At 46.8% G+C, this 22,801-nt stretch overlaps 2 protein-coding genes and 1 long non-coding RNA gene across 4 annotated transcripts in view; 1 reads left to right on the forward strand and 2 right to left on the reverse strand.

Moving 5' to 3' along the window:
- LOC141050220 (uncharacterized) overlaps positions 1 to 10,108 on the reverse strand; it is a 67,562-nt gene extending 57,454 nt beyond the window's left edge. Inside the window, exon 1 of the long non-coding RNA XR_012220483.1 lies at positions 10,014 to 10,108. This is a non-coding gene — a long non-coding RNA (uncharacterized lncRNA). The remainder of the gene's footprint in view (positions 1 to 10,013) is intronic.
- On the forward strand, positions 5,469 to 15,830 carry LOC141050217 (acetylcholine receptor subunit epsilon-like). 2 transcript variants are annotated; one of them, XM_073547072.1, is made up of 11 exons: positions 5,469 to 5,600; positions 6,079 to 6,123; positions 9,817 to 9,926; positions 10,180 to 10,335; positions 11,350 to 11,450; positions 11,618 to 11,818; positions 12,059 to 12,173; positions 12,318 to 12,432; positions 12,614 to 12,872; positions 13,183 to 13,316; positions 15,613 to 15,830. In XM_073547072.1, the coding sequence occupies exons 1-11, from the start codon at positions 5,469 to 5,471 to the stop codon at positions 15,793 to 15,795; spliced, it is 1,551 nt and encodes a 516-aa protein (XP_073403173.1). In that variant the 3' UTR covers positions 15,796 to 15,830. The 2 variants fall into 2 exon arrangements, with proteins under 2 accessions (XP_073403173.1, XP_073403174.1); XM_073547073.1 differs by having other exon boundaries at positions 12,614 to 12,821.
- A 22-nt stretch (positions 15,831 to 15,852) lies between these two features.
- On the reverse strand, positions 15,853 to 22,131 carry LOC141050219 (eukaryotic translation initiation factor 4E type 2-like). The gene is made up of 6 exons (XM_073547075.1): positions 21,931 to 22,131; positions 17,271 to 17,405; positions 17,084 to 17,188; positions 16,472 to 16,624; positions 16,224 to 16,360; positions 15,853 to 16,088 (listed from the first exon to the last, which is right to left on the reverse strand). Exons 1-6 carry the CDS (start codon positions 21,997 to 21,999, stop codon positions 16,049 to 16,051), a joined length of 639 nt encoding a protein of 212 aa, XP_073403176.1. The 5' UTR covers positions 22,000 to 22,131; the 3' UTR covers positions 15,853 to 16,048.
- Between the last annotated feature and the right edge of the window lie 670 nt (positions 22,132 to 22,801).

Below are 22,801 nucleotides of genomic sequence, written 5' to 3' on the forward strand. Positions count from 1 at the left end.
GCTACACACTGTATAGAGACACAGAGCTTAGTGGCTACACACTGTATAGAGACACAGAGCTTAGTGGTTACACACTGTATAGAGACACAGAGCTTAGTGGTTACACACTGTATAGAGACACAGAGCTTAGTGGTTACACACTGTATAGGGGCACAGAGCTTAGTGGTTATACACTGTATAGGGGTACAGAGCTTAGTGGTTACACACTGCATAGAGACACAGAGCTTAGTGGCTACACACTGTATAGGGGCACAGAGCTTAGTGGTTATACACTGTATAGGGACACAGAGCTTAGTTGTTGCACACTGTAAGGGGCACAGAGCTTAGTGGTTGCACACTGTATAGGGGTAGTTTAGTGGTTACACACTGCATAGGGGTAAAGAGCTTATTGGTTACAAACTGTATAGGGGCACAGATCTTAGTGGTGATACACTGTATAGAGGCATAGAGCTTAGTGGTTACACACTGTATAGAGACACAGAGCTTAGTGGTTACACACCGTATAGAGACACAGAGCTTAGTGGTTATACACTCTATAGAGACACAGAGCTTAGTGGTTACACACTGTATAGGGGCACAGAGCTTAGTGGTTACACACTGTATAGAGACACAGAGCTTAGTGGTTACACACTGTATAGGGGCGCAGAGCTTAGTGGTTATACACTCTATAGAGACACAGAGCTTAGTGGTTACACACTGTATAAAGACACAGAGCTTAGTGGTTATACACTCTATAGAGACACAGAGCTTAGTGTTTATACACTGTATAGAGACACAGAGCTTAGTGGTTACACACTGTATAGGGGCGCAGAGCTTAGTGGTTACACACTGTATAGGGGCACAGAGCTTAGTGGTTATACACTGTATAGAGGCACAGAGCTTAGTGGTTACACACTGTATAGGGGCACAGAGCTTAGTGGTTATACACTGTATAGAGACACAGAGCTTAGTGGTTATACACTCTATAGAGACACAGAGCTTAGTGGTTACACACTGTATAGAGACACAGACCTTAGTGGTTACACACTGTATAGGGGCACAGAGCTTAGTGGTTACACACTGTATAGGGGCACAGAGCTTAGTGTTTACACACTGTATAGAGACACAGAGCTTAGTGGTTATACACTGTATAGAGACACAGAGCTTAGTGGTTACACACTCTATAGAGACACAGAGCTTAGTGGTTACACACTGTATAGAGACACAGAGCTTAGTGGTTATACACTCTATAGAGACACAGAGCTTAGTGGTTACACACTGTATAGAGACACAGAGCTTAGTGGTTATACACTGTATAGAGACACAGAGCTTAGTGGTTACACACTGTATAGAGACACAGAGCTTAGTGGTTACACACTGTATAGGGGCACAGAGCTTAGTGGTTACACACTGTATAGAGACACAGAGCTTAGTGGTTATACACTGTATAGAGACACAGAGCTTAGTGGCTACACACTGTATAGGGGCACAGAGCTTAGTGGTTATACACTGTATAGGGGTACAGAGCATAGTGGTTACACACTGTATAGGGGCACAGAGCTTAGTGGTTGCACACTGTATAGGGGCACAGAGCTTAGTGGTTGCATACTGTATAGGGGTAGTTTAGTGGTTACACACTGCATAGGGGTAAAGAGCTTATTGGTTACAAACTGTATAGGGGCACAGATCTTAGTGGTGATACACTGTATAGAGGCACAGAGCTTAGTGGTTACACACTGTATAGAGACATAGAGCTTAGTGTTTACACACTGTATAGAGACACAGAGCTTAGTGGTTACACACTGTATAGGGGCACAGAGCTTAGTGGTTACACACTGTATAGAGACACAGAGCTTAGTGGTTACACACTGTATAGAGACACAGAGCTTAGTGGTTATACACTGTATAGAGACACAGAGCTTAGTGGTTACACACTGTATAGGGGCGCAGAGCTTAGTGGTTACACACTGTATAGAGACACAGAGCTTAGTGGTTATACACTGTATAGAGACACAGGGCTTAGTGGTTACAGACTGTATAGAGACACAGAGCTTAGTGGTTACACACTGTATAGAGGCACAGAGCTTAGTGGTTATACACTCTATAGAGACACAGAGCTTAGTGGTTACACACTGTATAGAGACACAGAGCTTAGTGGTTACACACTGTATAGGGGGCACAGAGCTTAGTGGTTATACACTGTATAGAGACACAGAGCTTAGTGGTTACACACTGTATAGGGGGCACAGAGCTTAGTGGTTATACACTCTATAGAGACACAGAGCTTAGTGGTTACACACTGTATAGAGACACAGAGCTTAGTGGTTATGCACTCTATAGAGACACAGAGCTTAGTGGTTACACACTTTATAGAGACACAGAGCTTAGTGGTTACACACTGTATAGGGGGCACAGAGCTTAGTGGTTACACACTGTATAGAGACACAGAGCTTAGTGGTTACACACTGTATAGAGACACAGAGCCTAGTGGTTACACACTGTATAGAGACACAGAGCTTAGTGGTTACACACTGTATAGAGACACAGAGCTTAGTGGTTACACACTGTATAAAGACAGAGCTTAGTGGTTACACACTGTATAGAGACACAGAGCTTAGTGGTTACACACTGTATAGAGACACAGAGCCTAGTGGTTACACACTGTATAGAGACACAGAGCTTAGTGGTTACACACTGTATAGAGACACAGAGCTTAGTGGTTACACACTGTATAGGGGCACAGAGCTTAGTGGTTACACACTGTATAGAGACACAGAGCTTAGTGGTTATACACTGTATAGAGACACAGAGCTTATTGGTTACACACTGCATACAGACACAGAGCTTAGTGGTTATACACTCTATAGAGACACAGAGCTTAGTGGTTACACACTTTATAGAGGCACAGAGCTTAGTGGTTGCACACTGTATAGAGACACAGAGCTTAGTGGTTACACACTGTAAAGAGACACAGAGCTTAGTGGTTATACACTCTATAGAGACACAGAGCTTAGTGGTTACACACTCTATAGAGACACAGAGCTTAGCGGTTACACACTGTATAGAGACACAGAGCTTAGTGGTTACACACTGTATAGAGACACAGAGCTTAGTGGTTATACACTGTATAGAGACACAGAGCTTAGTGGTTACACACTGTATAGAGGCACAGAGCTTAGTGGTTATACACTGTATAGAGGCACAGAGCTTAGTGGTTGCACACTGTATAGAGACACAGAGCTTAGTGGTTACACACTGTATAGAGACACAGAGCTTAGTGGTTATACACTCTATAGAGACACAGAGCTTAGTGGTTACACACTGTATAGAGACACGGAGCTTAGTGGTTACACACTGCATAGAGACACAGAGCTTAGTGGTTATACACTCTATAGAGACACAGAGCTTAGTGGTTACACACTGTATAGAGACACAGAGCTTAGTGGTTATACACTCTATAGAGACACAGAGCTTAGTCGTTACACACTGTATAGGGGCACAGAGCTTAGTAGTTACACACTGTATAGGGGCACAGAGCTTAGTGGTTACACACTGTATAGAGACACAGAGCTTAGTGGTTATACACTGTATAGAGACACAGAGCTTAGTGGTTACACACTGTATAGGGGCGCAGAGCTTAGTGGTTACACATTGTATAGAGACACAGAGCTTAGTGGTTATACACTGTATAGAGACACAGGGCTTAGTGGTTACACACTGTATAGAGACACAGAGCTTAGTGGTTACACACTGTATAGGGGCGCAGAGCTTAGTGGTTACACACTGTATAGGGGGCACAGAGCTTAGTGGTTACACACTGTATAGAGACACATAGCTTAGTGGTTATACACTGTATAGAGACACAGAGCCTAGTGGTTACACACTGTATAGAGCTTAGTGGTTACACACTGTATAGAGACACAGTGCTTAGTGGTTACACACTGTATAGAGACACGGAGCTTAGTGGTTACACACTGTTATAGGGGCACAGGGCTTAGTGGTTACACACTGTATAGAGACACAGAGCCTAGTAGTTACAGACTGTATAGAGACACAGAGCTTAGTGGTTACACACTGTATAGAGACACAGAGCTTAGTGGTTACACACTGTATAGAGACACAGAGCTTAGTGGTTACACACTGTATAGAGACACAGAGCCTAGTGGTTACACACTGTATAGAGACACAGAGCTTATTGGTTACACACTGTATAGAGACACAGAGCCTAGTGGTTATACACTGTATAGGGGTACCGGGCTTAGTGATTATATGCCCTATAGATGGCACAAACTTAAATTGCTTTGAAAATGTACTCATACTAGATTAACATTTCCACATTTTTTCATGTTACACTCACAAGCTTAAATATATTTTATTGGGATTTTCTGTGATACCAACACAAAGAAGCAAGTGTTTGTGATGTGAAAAGGAAAAGATACAGGGTTTTCTAATCATTTAAAAAAAATTGTGTGAGAACATAAGGGATCAAACAACATCATGAAAACCATGGAGCACACCAGACAGGTCAGGAGAAGAGTAAAGCAGGGTAAGGTTATAAAAAAAAATAGGCCAAGCGCTGAGCATCTCACGGAGCACTGTTCAATTCGTCATCCCAAAATGGCAGGGGTATAGCACAACTGCAAACCTACCAAGATATGGCCGTCCACTTAAACGGACATCCCAGAGATCCACAGCTCAGGTCTGAGAATCTGTCCACAGGACAATTATTAGTCGTATACTCCACAAATCTGGCCTTGATGTAAGAGTGGCAAGAAGAGAGACATTTTTGAAAGCAAGCCTATAGAAGTTGTGCCTGTAGTTTTGAAAACTCATGTAGGGGACACAATGAGCAAGCAAAAGAAGGTGCTCTGGTCAAATGAGACCAAAGGAAAACTATTTTGGGTAATTGCAAAACGCTATCTGTGGTTGAAAAGTAACAATGCCCATTGCCTTGAAAACACCATCCCCACAATTACACATGGTGGTTGCAGTATCCTGCTGTGGGGAGGCTTTTCTTCAGCAGGGGCAGGGAAGCTGGTTAGAGTTGATGGGAAGATGGATGGAGGGAAACCTGTTGGAGGCATCAAAAGACTAGGGTGTAGGTTCATCTTCCAGCAGGACAATGACCCTAAACATAATTAATGGTTGTGCACTGTATAAGTGCACAGGGCTTTGTGATTTAACAGCAATGAGACAAGGCTTGGTGGTTACATATCTATACTGAGGCTTAGACTGCTGTAAAATCCAGACTGTTGCCAGGTACTTTTGTTTGGTCGGACCAGCTCCAACATCTGGATGTAAATCTGTGATTGCCACATATAAGACCCCCATGTTGTAAATGTCCCATGAATAGTCAGGGACCCTGGTACAGATTCTGCTTTGAGACCCCAAAGCTTCACTTTACCCCTCAGCTTGCTCCTGTGGCCTTAATGCACACCCAGCGGCCGGCGACGTGCGATCATTCATCACTTTCTTGTCTCTCAGGTTTCATGGCGAATGAGGAAAACCGACTGATTAATGATTTATTCTCAAATTATGATAAAATGTCCCGACCCGTCAAATCCATCAAAGACATCATCGTAGTCAGACTGAAACTCACACTGACCAACCTCATCTCCCTGGTGAGTCATTACTTCTTTATTACAATCAGCAGCACAGAGTATTTCAGGTATGATGCTATGGCGTAGGATAGTCATCCAGTACAATGATCGGTAGGATGATCGAGTAGAGTAAACGAGATCCCAACAGCAGTGCAGAGTATTTCAGGAGCGATGTCTTCCAACTCAGAGGGAGGTCACAGACTGAAAGATAGTGGAAAGAGCCAGGTCCTCCCAGCAGCACAGAGTATTTCAGGCGCATAGGGCGCTAATCTGGTTGGTGGTCACAGACTGAGAAGACTATAGCGGAAGGAGCAAACTCCCCAGCAGCACAGAGTGTTTAAGGTGATACTTAGTGTTACAAAGTGAAAAGGTCAGTGCTCTTCACAACAACAAGAATATAGTTGGGAAGTGACAGACCCAATGATTTAGTGGAGGAGCAAAGTCTCCAGCAGCATTTCAGCATACGATGCATTGACGATTGCTATTCTTGTTTTGCTAGAATGAGAAAGAAGAGACGATGACAACCAACGTGTGGCTGCAGCTGGTAAGGAGACCACCTGTGGAGTCAGACGACCTGAGCTTAGTCCCTGATATGTATGCTCTCTGGATACATTATGGGTATCTAGATTCTTCAGTCAGGGGTAAGAGGGGTTTTTCCAGAAACAGAGCTCCAAATCCCCTGCATTAACATTGTTATATAATAAAGTACTGACTACCTGCAACCACTGGGAGGAGCTCAGGAGCTTACTGCATACAGTGTAATTATTGAATTCAATGTATAAATTGTATGCAGTGTGCTCCTGAGCGCCCTCTAGTGGAAAGTTATGCAGTGTGCTCTTGCGCTCCCTCTAGTGGATCGGAATGCAGTGTGCTTCTGAGCTCCCTCTAGTAGAAAGGTAGGCAGTGTGCTCCTGAGCTCCCTCTAGTGGAAAGTTATGCAGTATGCTCCTGAGCACCCTCTAGTGGAAAGTTATGCAGTATGCTCCAGAGCACCCTCTAGTGGATCGGAATGCAGTGTGCGTCTGAGCTCCCTCTAGTGGAAAGGAATTCAGTATGCTCCTGAGCGCCCTCTAGTGGATCGGAATACAGTGTGTTCCTGAGCGCCCTCTAGTGGAAAGGAGTGCAGTATGCTCCTGAGCTCCCTCTTGAGAAACGGTATGTAGTATGCTCCTGAGCTCCCTCTAGTGGAACAATATGTTTGCTCCTGAGCTTCTTCTACTGAAACGGTATGTACTGTGCTCCTGAGCACCCTCTAGTGGAAAGGTTTGCTGTATGCTCCTTAGCTCTCTCTAGTGGAACAGTATGCTGTATGCTCCTGAGCTCCCTCTAGTGGAATGGTATGCTGAATGCTCCTAAGCTCCCTCTAGTAGAAAAGTATGCTGTATGCTCCTGAGCTCCCTCTAGTGGAATGGTATGCTGTATGCTCCTGAGGTTCCGTTATTGCTGTGGTATGCAGTGTGCTCCTGAGCTCCCTCTAGTGGAACAGTATGCAGTGTGCTCCTGAGCTCCCTCTAGTAGAATAGTATGCAGTATGCTCATGAGCTCCCTCTAGTGGAAACGTAGGCAGTACTCTCCTGAGCTCATCTAGTGGATCGGAATGCAGTGTGCTCCTGAGCTCCCTCTAGTGGATAGGAATGCAGTATGCTCCTAAGATCCCTCTATTGGAAAGGTATGCAGTGTGCTCCTGAGCTCCCTCTAGTGGAATGGAATGCAGTATGCTCCTGAGCTCCCTCTAGTGGATCGGTATGCAGTATGCTCCTGATCTCATCTAGTGGATCGGAATGCAGTGGGCTCCTGAGCTCCCTCTAGTGGATTGGAATGCAGTATGCTCCTAAGTTCCCTCTATTGGGAAGGTATGCAGTGTGCTCCTGAGCTCCCTCTAGTGAAAAAGTATGCAGTGTGCTCCTGAGCTCCCTCTAGTGGAATGGTATGCTGTATGCTCCTGAGCTTCCGCTATTGCTGTGGTATGCAGTATGCTCTTGAGCTACCTCTAGTGGAACGATATGATGTATGCTCAGGAGCTCCTTCTACTGAAACAGCATGTAGTGTGCTCCTGAGCTCCCTCTAGTGAAATGGTATGCAGTATTCTTACGAGATTTCTCTATTGGGACGGTATGCAGTGTGCTCCTGAGCTCCCTCTAGTGGAACAGTATGCAGTGTGCTCTTGAGCTCCCTCTAGTGGAACAGTATGCAGTGTGCTCCTGAGCTCCCTCTAGTGGAACAGTATGCAGTGTGCTCCTGAGCTCCCTCTAGTGGAACAGTATGCAGTGTGCTTCTGAGCTCCCTCTAGTGGAATGGTATGCAGTGGGCTCCTGAGCTCCCTCTAGTGGATCGGAAGGCAGTATGCTCCTAAGATCCCTCTATTGGGAAGGTATGCAGTGTGCTCCTGAGCTCCCTGTAGTGAAAAAGTATGCAGTGTGCTTCTGAGCTCCCTCTAGTGGAATGGTATGCAGTATGCTCCTGAGCTCCCTCTAGTGGAACAGTATGCAGTGTGCTCCTGAGCTCCCTCTAGCAGAATAGTATGCAGTATGCTCATGAGCTCCCTCTAGTGGAAACGTAGGCAGTACTCTCCTGAGCTCATCTAGTGGATCGGAATGCAGTGTGCTCCTGAGCTCCCTCTAGTGGATCGGAATGCAGTATGCTCCTAAGATCCCTCTATTGGAAAGGTATGCAGTGTGCTCCTGAGCTCCCTCTAGTGGAATGGTATGCAGTATGCTCCTGAGCTCCCTCTAGTGGATCGGTATGCAGTATGCTCCTGAGCTCATCTAGTGGATCGGAATGCAGTGGGCTCCTGAGCTCCCTATAGTGGATTGGAATGCAGTATGCTCCTAAGTTCCCTCTATTGGGAAGGTATGCAGTGTGCTCCTGAGCTCCCTCTAGTGAAAAAGTATGCAGTGTGCTCCTGAGCTCCCTCTAGTGGAATGGTATGCTGTATGCTCCTGAGCTTCCGCTATTGCTGTGGTATGCAGTACGCTCTTGAGCTACCTCTAGTGGAACGATATGATGTATGCTCAGGAGCTCCTTCTACTGAAACAGTATGTAGTGTGCTCCTGAGCTCCCTCTAGTGAAATGGTATGCAGTATTCTTATGAGCTTTCTCTATTGGAACGGTATGTAGTGTGCTCCTGAGCTCCCTCTAGTGAAATGGTATGCAGTGTGCTCCTGAGCTCCCTCTAGTGGAACAGTATGCAGTGTGCTCCTGAGCTCCCTCTAGTGGAACAGTATGCAGTGTGCTCTTGAGCTCCCTCTAGTGGAACAGTATGCAGTGTGCTCCTGAGCTCCCACTAGTGGAACAGTATGCAGTGTGCTCCTGAGCTCCCTCTAGTGGACCAGTATGCAGTGTGCTCCTGAGCTCCCTCTAGTGGACCAGTATGCAGTGTGCTCCTGAGCTCCCTCTAGTGGAACAGTATGCAGTGTGCTCCTGAGCTCCCTCTAGTGGAACAGTATGCAGTGTGCTCTTGAGCTCCCTCTAGTGGACCAGTATGCAGTGTGCTCCTGAGCTCCCTCTAGTGAAAAAGTATGCAGTGTGCTCCTGAGCTCCCTCTAGTGGAATGGTATGCAGTATGCTCCTGGGCTCCCTCTAGTGGAACAGTATGCAGTGTGCTCCTGAGCTCTTTCTTGTGGTGGCTGCAACTACTATGTAACTCTAAGTCTTGTAGTAGGTCGACTCACTCGGCTTCTTAAAGAGGTAGACATAGGAACTGTTTCTATTTAAAGTCTGGCTGGTTTATTTCAGTCCTCATAAACCCAATCAACAGCAAACATAAATACAGCCTTTGTCCAGCACAAGGTAAAACAAAAAGTAACAAGTCCATACAAAAGTGCTGGATAGTCCACCTGGCTGAGAGTCCAGCTTCTTGGTCTGTTAGTAGAGACACTCAGTCCAGGAGATCTGCACACCTCCAGACACACAGCTCCGTGTGAAAGGAACAACTCTCAATTTACCAAGTGACCCACACCCAAGGTGGAGATATGGCGAGCAGCCGTCTCTCCCAACTCGTCAGCATTTTCTTACATGTACAAAAGCATTACTTCAAGTTCATCTCACACTCACTAGGTGTCCAACAGCCACTGTACCGTCTATACAACCTGGTTTGCCATAAATACATATTAGGAAATGAAAACTACATAATATTAGCCGGCAGAGATTTATTCTAAGGCAGAATTTCTCTTTCCCTAATTTTGTAGAGTAACAATGTGGCGGTTGTACTAATTGCCTTCACCATATTGTCTATCAGGAGTGGGAAGACTTTCGCATAACATGGAACAGTTCAGAGTATGGTGGCATTGAGGTGATACGAGTGCCACCTCATATGGTGTGGCTGCCGGAAATCGTACTGGAGAACAAGTAAGTAACTGTTCAGGACCCCAAACGAGTTCTTCCTGACCTTTCCTCTTTCAAAAGCAAGAGAGCACCACTATAATGATTACTCACCTAAAATGTTGAATTTGGATTTTGAAAGAGCATCATGCGTTACCCAACTATTAACAAAAGACAGCGCTCACATCTCAGAGAGACTAACGATGGCGCCTCATCAATTCTTGGGGTAGATGACATATATTAAGGAGGGGCAAGTAACCCTTCTCATATTTTCTTCCAGCATTGATGGACAGTTTGATGTTGCATACTACGCCAATGTTCTAGCCAGTAACACTGGGGATATGTCTTGGCTTCCACCTGCCATCTTCAGGAGTGCATGTAGCATTAAGGTCACCTACTTCCCCTTCGACTGGCAGAACTGCACTCTGGTCTTCAGGTAAGGACATATTGCTGGACTCATGTTTACTTGTTCTTCTGGGGACCACATGAGGAACACCATTTCGAGAAAGTTCTGGTCGGCTTTGAAGTCTTCCTATTGGTCTACTTTTTGGAGCCTTTTCCAATAAGTTTTCTTCATATAATTCATCAATTCATATACTTTATTGTCAAAAGCAAGGTATGGATAAAGTGGCTACACAACATGGACCACAACCCCACCCAACACCTTTTAAGATTAATTTGTCCTTCTCAACCAACGAAGTCGCCCAACTCGATATTAATGCCCATGGGATATTAATGCCCATGGGATGTCCATCAAGCTCATATAGAAGTGATGACCTTCAATGAATTGGACCTTCTCATCCAACAAAGCGGTTCAACTGCATACTAACCCCCATGAGATGTCCATCAAGCACACACAGATCATCACTTCTATGAATTAGATGCTCATAGCATCTTCATCAAGCTCTTATCGAACGTCATCACTTGTATGACTTAGATGTCCATGAGATGTCTATCAAGCACAAATAGAAGTGATGATCTTAATTAGACACCAATGGAATTTGAATGAAGCTCATATAGAAGTGATGACCTTCTATGAATTGGACCTTCTCATCCAACAAAGTGGTGCAACTGCATGTTAACGCCCTTTGGATGTCCATCAAGCACTTACAGGTCATCACTTCTATGAAATGGATGCCCATAGTATCTTCATCCCATAGAAGGTCACCACTTGTATGACTTGGATGACCATGGAATGTAATTCAGTCTCACATAGAAGTGATGATCTTCCATGAATTGGACACCTATGGGATATTAATGAAGCTCATATAAAAGAGTTGACCTTCTATGAATTGAAATGTTTCTTCCAAAAAAGTGGCCCAAATTAATTCTAATGACAAAGGGATGTCCATCAAGCGCATACTGAAGTGAGGTCTCGGGGTTTCACACACCTTTGGCAAAGTAGCTTGTGTACATCTTAAGGAGTTCTGAATATGTTGTCTTTCTCTAGGTCTCAAACCTACAATGCTCAAGAACTGGACATGCAGCTGGCGTTTGCCGACAGTGGAGAACCAATGGAGAGGGTTGATATCGACCCTGAGGCTTTCACAGGTACTGTCAAGATACAGTAGACTCAGACCTGCCTTATGACCATTGACTTGGTGAAAAATGGGGTTTACCATTGGGATGCTGATCAACGAGGTCAGAGGTGTTGGCTTTTGTTTATGGGCAGCTGACATTTGTCCATCGTTGTCTGCCATGACTATCCTCTCTTGCAGAAAATGGTGAATGGGCGATCAAACATTGCCCAGCCTGGAAATATCTGAATACTATCTACACAGACGATGACCTCCAGTACCAGCAGATTATCTTTGGCCTGATCATCCAGAGGAAGCCACTATTTTACATAGTCAACATCATTGTGCCGGTTGTCCTTATCTCCTCACTTGTGGTCCTCGTCTACTTTCTGCCAGCCCAAGGTGAGGAACCCACTGGCGATGGTCAATAGTCGTGTGACCAAAGAGCAAAATAGGCTAAAAAAGTTTCATAGAGGGTAACTTCACCTTAATTTAGTTTGTCGCATGGGTTCTATGAAAGACTGGTGGCTCCTAGAACATACTGGAAAGGGATTATCTCCATAAATGGCTAGGACTGGGACCAGTGCATCCAACCATAAAACCATGGACAATCCAATTAATTCTTCATCTCTCGTTGTCCAGCTGGTGGTCAGAAGTGCACATTGTCCATCTCCGTCCTCCTGGCGCAGGTTGTGTTTCTGTTCCTGATAGCTCAGAAGGTCCCAGAAACTTCCCTGAGTGTTCCACTAATTGGAAAGTAAGTGACCCCACAAGTCACAATCCTGTTGGTTGCTACCTAGTTAGTCAGCACCATGCTGTCAGGCCACCCCTTGGTCATTTTCGGATATGCGCAGCGCCCTCTGCTGCAGTTCAAGGTAATGACATCTAGATTTCCATGCAGGTACTTGATCTTTGTGATGATCGTGTCGACCATTATCGTCTTAAGCTGCGTCATTGTCCTCAATGTGTCGCTGCGGACGCCGAGCACCCACAACCTGACAGAGACCATGAAACACGTGAGGAAATAGTTTGGGTTCCGAAAAGAAAAAATACCGTAATCAAATCAGCAAAACTACAGTTTTTGGGTTGCTGCATCCCACACAAAATGCAAAAAAAAAAGTCATATATCGATAATTGTATCAATAAAAAAGATCATGGCGCAAAAAACAAGCGCTCCTCCGGTTTGGTCTCTTGCAGAGGCTTCTGAAGGTTTTACCGCGCTACTTGCAAATGAAGATCGAGCCCTGTGAGGAAGAGGAGGCGACTCCGAGGGAGAGGAGGAAGAGCTCCCTCGGCATCATGCTGAAAGCGGAGGAGTACGTCCTGAGGAAGCCGCGGAGCGAGCTGATGTTTGAGCGGCAAAGAGAGCGACACGGGATGAACAGGGACAACCGAGGCCACAGAGGTGAAGAAAAGGAGCCCAAAGGCAGGAAGGGGCAGTGGAGGTGGCAGATAGGTAAGGAAAGGGGCGGCAGGAAGGTGCCAGGGGCCTACAGCACAGCTCCACCTCTGCACATCATCCCTATACTCCACTCACAACCAGAGCTGCAATCATAATTCTGCTGGTTAATATTCACACTGGGCTGATTGATATACACTTCTACAATGATGGTGTTAAGTGGAGCTGCTGCTTATGGTCTCCGACTCGAAGGAGAGGGGAAGTGAAGAAGTTATAGAGACAGCAAAGTCATTAGAGAGAAGCAAAATGATGACCGGGGCTGGGGATAATATCACAGCTCTGAATAACTCTGCTCCCCGTGTTATAGTGGACGGCTTCGATGTTGGGGTAACCACCCCGCTGTTCAAGAACCTGATTCACTGTGCCCCGGAAATAAAGGAGTGTGTGGAGGCATGCAACTTCATCACCAGCAGCACGAAAGAGCAGAACAAGAGCAACGCAGTGAGTATTATACCCCAGAGCTGCACTCACTATTCTGCTGGTGCAGTCACTGTGTACATACATTACATTACTGATCCTGAGTTACATCCTGTATTATACCCCAGAGCTGCTCTCACTATTCTGCTGGTGCAGTCACTGTGTACATACATTACATTACTGATCCTGAGTTGCATCCTGTATTATACCCCAGAGCTGCACTCACTATTCTGCTGGTGAAGTCACTGTGTACATACATTACATTACTGATCCGGAGTTACATCCTGTATTATACTCCTGAGCTGCACTCACTATTCTGCTGTTGCAGTTACTGTGTACATACATTACATTACTGATCCTGAGTTACATCCTGTATTAGGCTGTGTGCACACGCTGCGGATTAGGTGCGGATTCATCCGCGCGGATTTTGTAAAATCCGCAGGTGAAACCGCAGGTCAAAAGACCTGCGGTTTTACCTGCGGATTGCTCTGCGGTTTTGTCCTGCGGTTTTTCATCTCCTCAATAGAGGAGATGGCAAACCGCAGGAGAATCCGCAGAAAGAATTGACATGTCAATTCTTTCTGCGGATTGAAAACCGCAGATAATCCGCGCGGAAAATTCCGCACCGTCTGCACTGCGGTTTTTGATTCCCATAGGGAATCATGGTACTGTACACCGCAGCAAAAACTGCTGCGGGTCCGCAGCGGCCAAAACCGCTGCGGAACCGCAGCAAAATCCGCAGCGTGTGCACACAGCCTTATACTCCAGAGCTGCACTCACTATTCTGCTGGTACAGTCACTGTGTACATACATTACATTACTGATCCTGAGTTACATCCTGTATTATACTCCTGAGCTGCACTCACTATTCTGCTGGTGCAGTCACTGTGTACATACATTACATTACTGATCCGGAGTTACATCCTGTATTATACTCCTGAGCTGCACTCACTATTCTGCTGGTGCAGTCACTGTGTACATACATTACATTACTGATCCTGAGTTACATCCTGTATTATACCCTAGAGCTGCACTCACTATTCTGCTGGTGCAGTCACTGTGTACATACATTACATTACTGATCCTGAGTTACATCCTGTATTATACTCCAGAGCTGCACTCACTATTCTGCTGGTGCAGTCACTGTGTACATACATTACTGATCCTGAGTTACATCCTGTATTATACCCCAGAGCTGCACTCACTATTCTGCTGGTGCAGTCACTGTGTACATACATTACATTACTGATCCTGAGTTACATCCTGTATTATACCCTAGAGCTGCACTCACTATTCTGCTGGTGCAGTCACTGTGTACATACATTACATTACTGATCCTGAGTTACATCCTGTATTATACCCTAGAGCTGCACTCACTATTCTGCTGGTGCAGTCACTGTGTACATACATTACTGATCCTGAGTTACATCCTGTATTATACCCTAGAGCTGCACTCACTATTCTGCTGGTGCAGTCACTGTGTACATACATTACTGATCCTGAGTTACATCCTGTATTATACCCCAGAGCTGCACTCACTATTCTGCTGGTGCAGTCACTGTGTACATACATTACATTACTGATCCTGAGTTACATCCTGTATTATACCCTAGAGCTGCACTCACTATTCTGCTGGTGCAGTCACTGTGTACATACATTACTGATCCTGAGTTACATCCTGTATTATACCCTAGAGCTGCACTCACTATTCTGCTGGTGCAGTCACTGTGTACATACATTACATTACTGATCCTGAGTTACATCCTGTATTATACCCCAGAGCTGCACTCACTATTCTGCTGGTGCAGTCACTGTGTACATACATTACATTACTGATCCTGAGTTACATCCTGTATTATACCCTAGAGCTGCACTCACTATTCTGCTGGTGCAGTCACTGTGTACACCATCCTGTATTATACTTATTATTATACTATTCTGCTGGTGCAGTCACTGTGTACATACATTACATTACTGATCCTGAGTTACATCCTGTATTATACTCCAGAGCTGCACTCACTATTCTGCTGGTGCAGTCACTGTGTACATACATTACTGATCCTGAGTTACATCCTGTATTATACCCCAGAGCTGCACTCAATATTCTGCTGGTGCAGTCACTGTGTACATACATTACATTACTGATCCTGAGTTACATCCTGTATTATACCCCAGAGCTGCACTCACTATTCTGCTGGTGCAGTCACTGTGTACACACATTACATTACTGATCCTGAGTTACATCCTGTATTATACTCCAGAGCTGCACTCACTATTCTGTAGACACAACCTTATGTCACTCTTGTTTCTCTCCCTTCAGGAGATGGAAAACTGGGTGATGATCGGGAAGGTGTTGGACGTCTTATGCTTTTGGGGGGCGCTCCCTCTCTTTGTGGTGGGGACTCTGGCCATCTTTTTCATGGGACATTTTAACAATGCTCCGGAACGTTACTTCCCGAGCGGTGATCACGTCTTTCCCCCTTGTTCCACCACGGCCGGCTGATTTTTGTTATTTTCTGCTCCTCGGGGGCGGAGTCATCTCTGTAATAAATCAGAAATCTGCTGGAAAATATTTTATTGTCCTGATTTGTATCAATTACAAAACCCTACAACGATGATAAAGAAGAGCGCGATTTTCCGGTGTGATCCTCGGCCTGGTGCGATCAGGAGATCTCCAGTGCGGACCCCTCCACAGATGAATGCTGTCACCGGAGGTCCCTTCCTCCCACTGGACGCTCCGCACACTTGAGTAGACCTCAGAGCGTGAGCTTCGTGTTCCTGAAACTTGAGTTGTCTCTGCAGGGAAACAGAAGAAGAGTGACCGATCTTACAATTACTGCACACAGCTGAGGGTTTGTTACAACGTGTCAGTATAGGCTGAACTGAACAGTCCAAGTTCACTAGAGGGGCCGGAGGGGAGCGGACACTCACTTCAGGCTGTCGTTGTGAGTCTTGTACTCCATGATGGTGTTCGGAGGGAGGTTGAGGACCCTCCTGAGCGTGTCCCGGATCCGGATGGTGCTGAGCTGGTCGTTGGCCGTCTTATTCCAGATGGAGAGGATGTCTTCCTGCAGGGGGCGACACAGGCAATGCTCAGTGTCAGGAGGAGGAGCCAGAGAGCCGTGCTCCTCCCCGTTCAGTACAGCACGCACAGTGGGCAGGGAACGAGAGTCACGCACCTGAAAGCGTATGGAGACCACCACCCCGCAGATCTCTTCTCCCACCATGAACTGCTCCCCCAGCATGGCCAGGATGATGTTCTCCCAGAAGCGGGACGCCAGCCCCTTCCGGAGGCGGATGATCCATTTGCCACCATTTTTATTGGCGTCATCCTGTGTGGTGAAGGGGGGGGAGTCACAGAGGTTATGGATCAATGGTCGAGTACGACGTTTCAGCACGACCATGAGAAGTTCTGCTGTGTCCTAACAGGCTGAGTTTCTATCCCTTGCAATTTTCAACATCTCTGCTTGCTTCAGTAACAACCCCTCCTGATACTTTTCAGAGCTGAGGGTCTGTTACTATTGCATCCAGTCTATTACAGTCTTCTGAGAGGTTGACACAGATTTGTCTCCTGTGCTGAACATTTGTGATAATGCTGCTGATTGGAGGTTGTGCCTGATACATTGGGATGAACGAAGTCAGGACGGGGGAGGCTCAGCCTCTAAACGTAGATGAAAATCCACAGACCACAAGCAGAGATCCTGAAAATGGGGGGAATCCAAGGAAATTATGGAAGACGTACCTGGCCAGGATTAACCCCTTAGTGCCCAGCAGAGGTGGCCTGCACTCACCTCCCACATGGGTTTGATGCCTTCCTTGAACAGGTGGAAGTCGCTGTATCCTGAGAGGTCTCCGGGCCGCACTAAGTGGCTGTACACCCGCCAGAACTGCTCCACCTACAGCACAGAGGATGAGAGGTGGCGGTACTATCACTGCTACCCCGGGCCGGGGGGCTGCACACGGAGGAGGGGTACTCACCGATGCCACTGTGCCCACCTGACGGATGTTCTGCTCATAATTGTGAGTGCTGGCGGGTCGGGTGGGCGTCCTCCGGGAGTACCAGAAGGTGTAGCGATACTGCAGCGGGTGCTCCCCAGGGGCCACAACCAGCTCCTGTGGATGAGAGGAGGGTCAGATACATGACACACGTACTACAGCTACCAAAGAGGTTGCGCAGTGTCTCTCTCCTTCCTGTGCTGTGTTCTCCCCTCATGTGCTGTCTCCCCCCTGTGCTCTGTCTCTCTCACCCCTGTGTCTGACCGTGTACGGAGCATACCACATCTCCTGGGCAGGGGAGGAAGCAAAAGACAATACTGACATTACAGCAGGAGATCGCAGAGGATACATGTTGTGAGGTAAAATATTGTTTAAAAACAATCAGTGAAATATTTTGCCTCACAAAACGAATCCTCTGTGATCCCCTGCTGTAATGTCAGTATTGTGTTTTGCTTCCTCCCCTGCCTAGGAGATGTGGTGTGCTCCGTACACGGTCAGACACAGACAATTTTTAAAATTAACTTTCATTCGTGGGAAAACCCCTTTAATGTGACCGGCCTCCTCTGCCTGTAGACACGTCGCGGATCTGCCGCCGGGATCAGCCGAATGATTCACTGCGCCTGCACGGAATTCGCACAGGCGCAGTGTGACGGTGTTCCGCTGGTGGTACCGCGCAAGAGGCTGCATGAGTGTATGAGTGAGTGTGAATGTGAGTGTAAGCGTGAGTGTGAATGTAAGCGTGAGTGTGAATGTATAAAGTATCAGTCTGAGTGTGAATGTGACTGTGAGAGTGTGTGTGTTAGTGTTGCGTACGGTGTATAAAGTGTGTATGGTGTCACGGTGTTCCGCTGGTGGTACCGTGCAATAGGTTGGTACCAGCAGCAGTTTCCATATTGAGACACCCATCACTTGGGTGTCCCAATATGGCGGTCGGTGAACTTCCTCCGGTTGGAATTCTGGGATACGGTGACATCTGGGCAGAACAGGAAATAAAACCATTACAAGACAATTATATACATAGATATACTGTATGTGAGTGACATATATATATATATATATATCATATGTAGATAGTTTTTCACGGTGATCTGCTGTGAAGACACTGAGCTACTGCGGTGACCTCATCACTGGCATTTTCCCACGGTCCAGAGGTCACTGCAGTTCAGCCTGGCTGGGAGCGCAGACTCAGTGACATCACCACTAGTCACTGAGGCTCCACTCGCAGCATCTCCTCATTCACCAGTGTATTTCAGCCGGGACGGTCACATCTTGGCACCGTCCAGGTTGAAAACTGTTTATGCCCCAGACATAGATTACAGCGTGGGACAGAATGACAGACAGGTGAGGGATATTGTAGTTTTTTATTTTATTTTTATTACAGGCGATCGAGGGCTTTGGTAGAATTAGTTGAGGTCGTATGTTTAAAAAAAGATTATTAAAGGAGTCTGTGTCTTTCTTTCAATTAAAGGAATTTATTCTGGGTGTGTGTTTTCTTACAATGTGACTTATTGGGGGCGTCTTATTGATGCCTCTCCATTACTAACCATGAGCGTGATGTCACCAGACAATACAAAGGTGACATCAACCATCCCAACTATTACCCCACTTGCCACCGCTACAGGGCAAGTGGGAAGTGTGAGGATAAATGACAGAATTGGTGCATCTTACAGATGTGCCTTTTTTGGAGCAGCTGAGAGCTGATGTTTTTAGCCTGGGGGGCAGTATCCATGGCCCCTTCCTAGGCTATGAATATCAGCCCGCAGCTGTCTGCATAGCCTTTGCTGGTTATTAGTTATAGGGGGACCCTATGTCATTTTTTGGAGGGTCCCATATTTTAATAGCCAGTAAAGGCCAAGTATAAAGTTGTGAGCTGATATTAATAGTCTAGGAAGCTCCATGGGTATTACCCCCTTACCAGGATATAAACATTGTCCCCCAGTCGTCGGCTTTCCCTCTGCTGGTTATGAAAATTGCGCAGGAGCCCACGCCATTTTCCCCTCAAAATAATCTTTTATTAATTAAATACATGCACATTAATTTGCACACACACTGTACTAATTGTATTTGTCACTGACATCTATATATCTACCTATGCTATGTGTATTTACTGTATGTAATCCATCTCTTCTATCCTGTCGGCTCCTGCAGTGATTTTTCAGAACCCGAGAAATGAGTTACCGGCTTTTCTTCTATCTATGTAATATAAATACATATATATGTGTGTGTGTCACTGACGTCTATATATCTATGTATTCTATGTGTATATATCTATACTATTCTGTCAGTGGGATTTTACTGTTCACGGCAGATGAATTGCCGGCTTTTCAAAAGACACGGATGCGTAAACATCGGACAGCACTTGCATGGTCCGTGTGGTGTCCGATTTTTAATCGCACCCATAGGCTTGCACTGGCGAGACTCGGCCGATATACGTGTAAAATCGCAGCATGATGCGATTTACACGCACGCTGAATACCCCTGAGACAAAATATGGTGATGTGAGCTGCGCCATAGATCAACACTGGTTTGAGTGCTAAGAGATGTTTTCTCGCACAGTACTCATCCAGATTCTACGGTAATGTGACGCCAGCCTTAACGGGAGGATGGGGGTGCAGCTCCTCTCTCTACAAAGGAGGATGGGGGTGCAGCTCCTCTCTCTCTACAAAGGAGGATGGGGGTGCAGCTCCTCTCTCTCTACACAGGAGGATGGGGGTGCAGCTCCTCTCTCTCTACACAGGAGGATGGGGGTGCAGCTCCTCTCTCTCTACACAGGAGGATGGGGGTGCAGCTCCTCTCTCTCTACACAGGAGGATGGGGGTGCAGCTCCTCTCTCTCTCTACACAGGAGGATGGGGGTGCAGCTCCTCTCTCTCTACACAGGATTGGGGGTGCAGCTCATCTCTCTCTACACAGGAGGATGGGGGTGCAGCTCATCTCTCTCTACACAGGAGGATGGGGGTGCAGCTCCTCTCTCTCTACACAGGAGGATGGGGGTGCAGCTCCTCTCTCTCTACACAGGAGGATGGGGGTGCAGCTCCTCTCTCTCTACACAGGATTGGGGGTGCAGCTCATCTCTCTCTACACAGGAGGATGGGGGTGCAGCTCCTCTCTCTCTACACAGGAGGATGGGGGTGCAGCTCCTCTCTCTCTACACAGGAGGATGGGGGTGCAGCTCCTCTCTCTCTACACAGGAGGATGGGGGTGCAGCTCCTCTCTCTACACAGGAGGATGGGGGTGCAGCTCCTCTCTCTCTACACAGGATTGGGGGTGCAGCTCATCTCTCTCTACACAGGAGGATGGGGGTGCAGCTCCTCTCTCTCTACACAGGAGGATGGGGGTGCAGCTCCTCTCTATTTACAGGAGGGTTCATCAGCTGTCATGAGCCCCTAACAGCCGTGGATGGAATCGCGATCCACCTGCGGCTGTTAGCATGTTAAATGCCGCTGTCAATCTCCAACAGTGGCATTTAACAATGCTGTGCCAGAAGCGCGTCACTAATCCCCCCCCCCCATCAGTGCAGGTGTCACATGGAAGCTGTGCTTTGCAGCAGTCTCCTTGCGTTTGTCATTGCCGATCTGCTACGAGCGCCACCCTGTGGCCGGCGTTCATAACAAGTGAGCATTTGTGTTACACGTAGCAGGGCTGAAGTGTTGGTCTGTGCAGCAAAAGCGATCAGATGATCACATCTTCTAATCTCCCATGGAGACTACTGAAGAGAGTAAACAAAAAGGTTTTAAAAATATAAAAAAAAAAAATAAAAAGTTCAAATCTCCATTAGCCCCATTTATAAAAAAATCACGTATTTGGTATTGCCGGGTTCAGAATCGCCCAAACACTTACAAGAAGTGACCCGATCGCTAAACAAGAAAGGTCATAACGCCAGGATTACGTTTCTTTCGTCACTGCAACATTGCATTAAAATGCAATAACGGGCGATCAAAAGATCGCAGCTATAGCAAAATAGGATCAATAAAAACGTCAGCCCGGCACGCAAAACATAAGCCGCCACCAAACCCAGATCACGAAAAATGGAGGCGCTGCGGGTCTCGGAAAATGGCGGGTTTTTTTACAAATGAAGGAATTTTTTTTCACCACTTAGATAAAAAAGAACCTAGTCATGTTTGGTGTCTGTGAACTCGTAATGACCTGGAGAATCATAATGGCAGGTCAGTTTTAATCCAGAAAAACCAGTCTGGGCGGCACTTTTTTTTTTGCAATTTCACCGCACTGGGAATTTTTTTCCCGCTTCCTGTTACACGACATGGTAAAACCAATGATGACGTCCAAAAGTCCAACTCGTCCCGCAAAAGACGATCCCTCACACGGCCATACTGACGGGAAATCAGAAAGTTATGGCTCTGGGGAGGAGGAGAGCGAACAACAAAAACTGTGGAAAATGACGTGAAGGGGTTAATAAGCTGTGCCTTTCCATTGCGCCATGAGCAGATCCGCTGGAGCTGAGACACTGCGCTGATGGAGGCTGAGGTGGAACCACAACTCCCAGCAGGCCTCCCCGGTCACTGCTGACAGCTCTGCAAAGGCACGTGCTCACATTAGCTCCATAAGGCCACGTGGCACCACCTTCCGGCGCACGTCATGACGTCACTGCCACACCGGAAGTGGCTGCGTGCAGAGCTCCTTACCCTGGACCTGGCTGCGGTCTTGGGCTCCTCCTCCTGGGTGGTGACGTCATCACTTCCTGAGATCCCCATGTGAGGAGTGAGGCTCTACGTCCCTCTGGGACCGGCTGTCCGGCCTCGGTTCCGTGTCCCGGATGTGCGGTGTCTCGTAGCCCTGCGTCCTAGTGCGCCGGCAGCGAAGACGCGATGACGTCATTAGGTGGACGAGCGAGTCCTGCGTAGGTGGGCGTGGTGTATGACGTATGTGGGCGCGGCCTTTTGCTGATATTATAAGTACAGCTCGCCATCTGCTGGTGACAGTAGTGAACAGCAAGCAACACCATTGTGACGATTCAATGTTGTCCTGTGGTACTACAAGTCCCAGCAGCTCTGCGATACTGTCCACTATAAAAGTCATGGAAGAGGAGAAAAACAATATTACTCCATAGAGAAGCTCAGACGCCGAGATAAGTCGGTTTTATAAGATTTTGTCTTTTTTAAGCAGCTTAGAAGGGTCTATAAGACGGGAGACGGGTGATTCTGAGCGCGGCGACACCAATATGTGTAATAGGGCAAAAGGCGGGGTGATCCGAACTCTGTGCAAAAAAAGCAGCAGATAAAACGCAACCTTTATGCTACATGTGCACACGGCCTGAGCATTACATGTGATTATATTTTAATGGCTTAAATGTAGAAAAAATCTCATCCCGCCATTTTTACCTCCATATACCGATCACTGGACATAATGTGATCGCAGTGTTATGGTATTAGTAGTACAATACCGGACTCCACGACTGTCACTACCGCTGCCCGACTGTACTCGTCACCTCTTCCCCAGAGCTCCGGTCACCATCTCTGCCTGACTGCACCCGTCACCTCTTCCCCAGAGCTCCGG

Source organism: Dendrobates tinctorius, unplaced genomic scaffold (genome assembly GCF_039654945.1).
Source record: "Dendrobates tinctorius isolate UK_male_01 unplaced genomic scaffold, ASM3965494v1 ptg000151l, whole genome shotgun sequence".
Lineage (NCBI taxonomy): Eukaryota > Metazoa > Chordata > Amphibia > Anura > Dendrobatidae > Dendrobates > Dendrobates tinctorius.